The sequence below is a fragment of the Austrofundulus limnaeus genome, unplaced genomic scaffold (genome assembly GCF_001266775.1).
Source record: "Austrofundulus limnaeus strain Quisiro unplaced genomic scaffold, Austrofundulus_limnaeus-1.0 Scaffold231, whole genome shotgun sequence".
Lineage (NCBI taxonomy): Eukaryota > Metazoa > Chordata > Actinopteri > Cyprinodontiformes > Rivulidae > Austrofundulus > Austrofundulus limnaeus.
Window position 1 is genome coordinate 158,001 of NW_013952633.1, and position 3,250 is coordinate 161,250.

A 3,250-nucleotide genomic window follows, 5' to 3' on the forward strand; every position below is an offset into this window, starting at 1 on the left:
GTGAAAGGTGCTATAGAAATAAAGTTTACTTACTTACTTACTTACTTACTTACTTACTTACTTATTTACTTACTTACTTACTTGTTTGTTTATCGTGTGTTATATCACCTGAGCCAACCCTGAAGTCTCACCTGAGGGTGTACAGTATTCTCCCATCATTCCAGATCCTGAGCATGCGATTGGGTGTGGTAATCCAGTGGGCATCGGCTTTCTTTGAGTTGCGGAAAAAAGTGTCTGGGATCCAGATCTTCCCAACCATGTTGCTGTTGAGACGAAGGACCTTCATTGTGCTGTTGAATTTTAATCTTCTGTCGTACCAGGTCTGAGCGAAAAATATGTCGATGGTATATTCCTGAAAAAAATGAAGCATAATTGTTACATTTCAGCCTAATCTAAAACATTWAAAACGACTTATTGTTCTTGTTGCRTCTATTTTTATCATKTTTTGCAGGTTTAGCTCCAAGACCAAATCATGGGCGCAAAAACCTCTTAACCACCTTTTGTCAAAGGGGACCTTTTTTATGCCAGGGAGAACAATCAGCACACGTGAGCACTTTTTCTTTAGACAAAATAGTGCCTATTTAGGCCTAAAAGCTTTTTTGTCCCTAAAAGAGACCTTTGAAATAAAAAAAAGACACTCTGGACTTGAACCATAAATGCTTAGCAGGGCAGTAAATATATCCCATTGTTTGAAGGATTATAGAATCACATAACCTGCTGATGTAGCAGCACTTTGTCTCAAACCTTGTATCTTTTTCACTCCTTGCACTGACTGCACATAAATGGGTTTATGAGCAACAGAAGCAAGACAGAACTGAAGAGCTAGGAAACAGAAAACATCAACCTCTTTTTTGTATTAGTACACTTTTTCACTCCTCAGCTTTCTCACACTTGTGAGTTGTAACATTACTGTATTTCACAGATTCCTTACTCAAAATGAAGATATCAAATTTGCATTTGCGCTTACTGAAGACGCACGCCCCCTCACCATCTATCTAATTTTCACTCAAAAAAAAGACCAACCTCATTTGCTGTGTCATTGTGCAAACATGCTCAACCAACCACATGCATTATTTACTCATTTAAAGCTATCAAAGCTTCAAGTTAGCAGAATGCCCTCAGCTCAGCCATAATGTAAGTTCACATATTTTCTCACTGATCCACAGCCAAGTCTGCAGTGGATTTTAAGAGTAGGTGAAACTATATATATATATATATATATATGTAGTGTATATATATTTTTTTTTCTCTAAACGTCTATGCAACAAAAACTTAAAGAGAAACTGCATTTTGAAAAACTTAGACTATTTTCAGTTTCCCCCTATGTAATTTAGAGGCAATTATATCTTTACTTAACAGAAAGATAAAATGTGTGGACATTAATTTTTGAATACTCTAAAAATAGGAACAGAAACGGTCTTGGCAGTTCTTGGCAAATAAAAAGTGAGAACATCTTAGCATTTGCCAGAACAYGCAGCAAATTGAAAATAGACACAGTTTTGTATTTGGCTTGAAAAACAGGCACAGCAACAGTCACCTGTTATTTTTTATGATGTTCAGAGATGMCTTTTAAGGTAAACTGCAATTAAAACATTCCTTATGAACTAACTTTWCCACTATTTCAAAACCGTTGTCAAGAAGGCAATTGACAACAACACTGTAATGGTAAACAAATAAAGTTAAGGCTCCTCATAGAAGCTATATCATCCCACTAAAATGTTCATAAATAAGGTCCCAAATACTGGATAGTATCAATTCTAAATGACTGTAGAAATAAAGCATTAACAACAAATTTTATTTAGCAAAATTACAAGCCCAGGCAAATTTATAATAACAATGATTAAAGATATGCCCAATTTTCTTGTATCACTTACCATATTGATAGCATTCACYGGGCCAATGCTGTTGACAAACATGTCTGTGTGGATTACTGTTGGCTTGACTGCAAAGAAGCACAGGAAAACAGAGTTCAGGGGTCAGTGATATTTTACAAACTCCCATAGGYTTTACACAAATGGCTGTTGTTTTGTGTACCAATCATCAGAGCTACTGACAGTAAATAAACTTGTATGGGAATTAGATAACCAACACTTTGTGGTAAACCTCTTGGTTGTTGTTCTTGAGGCTGTTTGAAGATAACTAGAAAGACTATGATGGACAGCTTGGTGTCAAATGTCTGTCAGAGACTCTCAGCAGCTTGGGCCAGCGTCCACACTTTGATGAATCTAATAGATGACTTGTTGATATGTTTAAGAAGAAAGTTAGAATAAGACTTGGCTTCTCAAGGCTTAAAGTAGGCATACTCAGTGGGTTCTGGCATTATCAGTCCATTAAATGGATGTTATCAGCWATTATCAGTCCCATAGACTGGCTTCAGACTGTCCCGACTGTGCCATCTAGCAGGTTATCGTCCCATAGAATGGCTTTGGGCTGTCCCAACGGTGCCCCCTAGTGGGTTAATATGTCAATGGCATTGAATGTGTAAATAACACTGTCCCAACAGTGCCCTCTAGTGGGTTAATGTATCAATGACATTGGATGTGTCAATAACAAGGGCATATTTTGTGGAGTTTTTTTGTTGGGGGGATGTGGGGGGTGGGGGTGGGGTCTCGCGGCCTGTGCCTGATCTCGATCCTGGCCAGTGTTTTGCCCATTGTCTTATGTTGGGCCTGCAACAATGGTCTACTTTATTGTAGCCCATGTCATTTTCTCTAAAATTAACCTTAGTGGCTTTCTGCCTCAAATTAATCAGATTGCATAAAAAAAAAAAAAAAAACATTAGCGGTTTTATGCCTCATACTAAGCAGCTGACAGTCTGAAGCCATGCTATGGGACTGATAACGACTAATAACATCCATTTAATGGACGATAACATCCGAAGCGGGTGGCATRTTGTGCATTTTCCTTTTTTCATGTACATTATTCATTTGGGTTCTACATGAAGTGGAACTGCAATGCTTTGGTCTGAGCTCCTTATTGTAACTCCACATCCCTTTTTAGAGGTATATCTCAGATCAACTCATTTTAATCCAAACAAGGGGCTTCCCACCCCACTCCCATTTCAGCTTCCAGAGAGCTACATTCCAGATTGATAGATGTGTTTACCACTATATAGCAGTGCAGCAACTTTTTTTATTTATAACTTAATTAAAATTTGTTAACAAGGGAGGACTTGTCCATCCAGCCTTACATGTTGGAGCCAGAGTCTGACCCAGAGCCAGAGGACAATGAAGACCACCAAATTTTAATT

General features: G+C 38.0%; 1 protein-coding gene across 1 annotated transcript in view; it reads right to left on the bottom strand.

Moving 5' to 3' along the window:
* Window positions 1-3,250, bottom strand: part of gabrg2 (gamma-aminobutyric acid type A receptor subunit gamma2) — a gene marked incomplete at its 5' end in the record, with an annotated part of 50,939 nt that overhangs the window by 37,522 nt on the left and 10,167 nt on the right. The window contains 2 exon segments of the mRNA XM_014019783.1: window positions 132-352; window positions 1,875-1,942. Of these exon segments, the coding sequence (XP_013875237.1) occupies window positions 132-352; window positions 1,875-1,942 (289 nt within the window).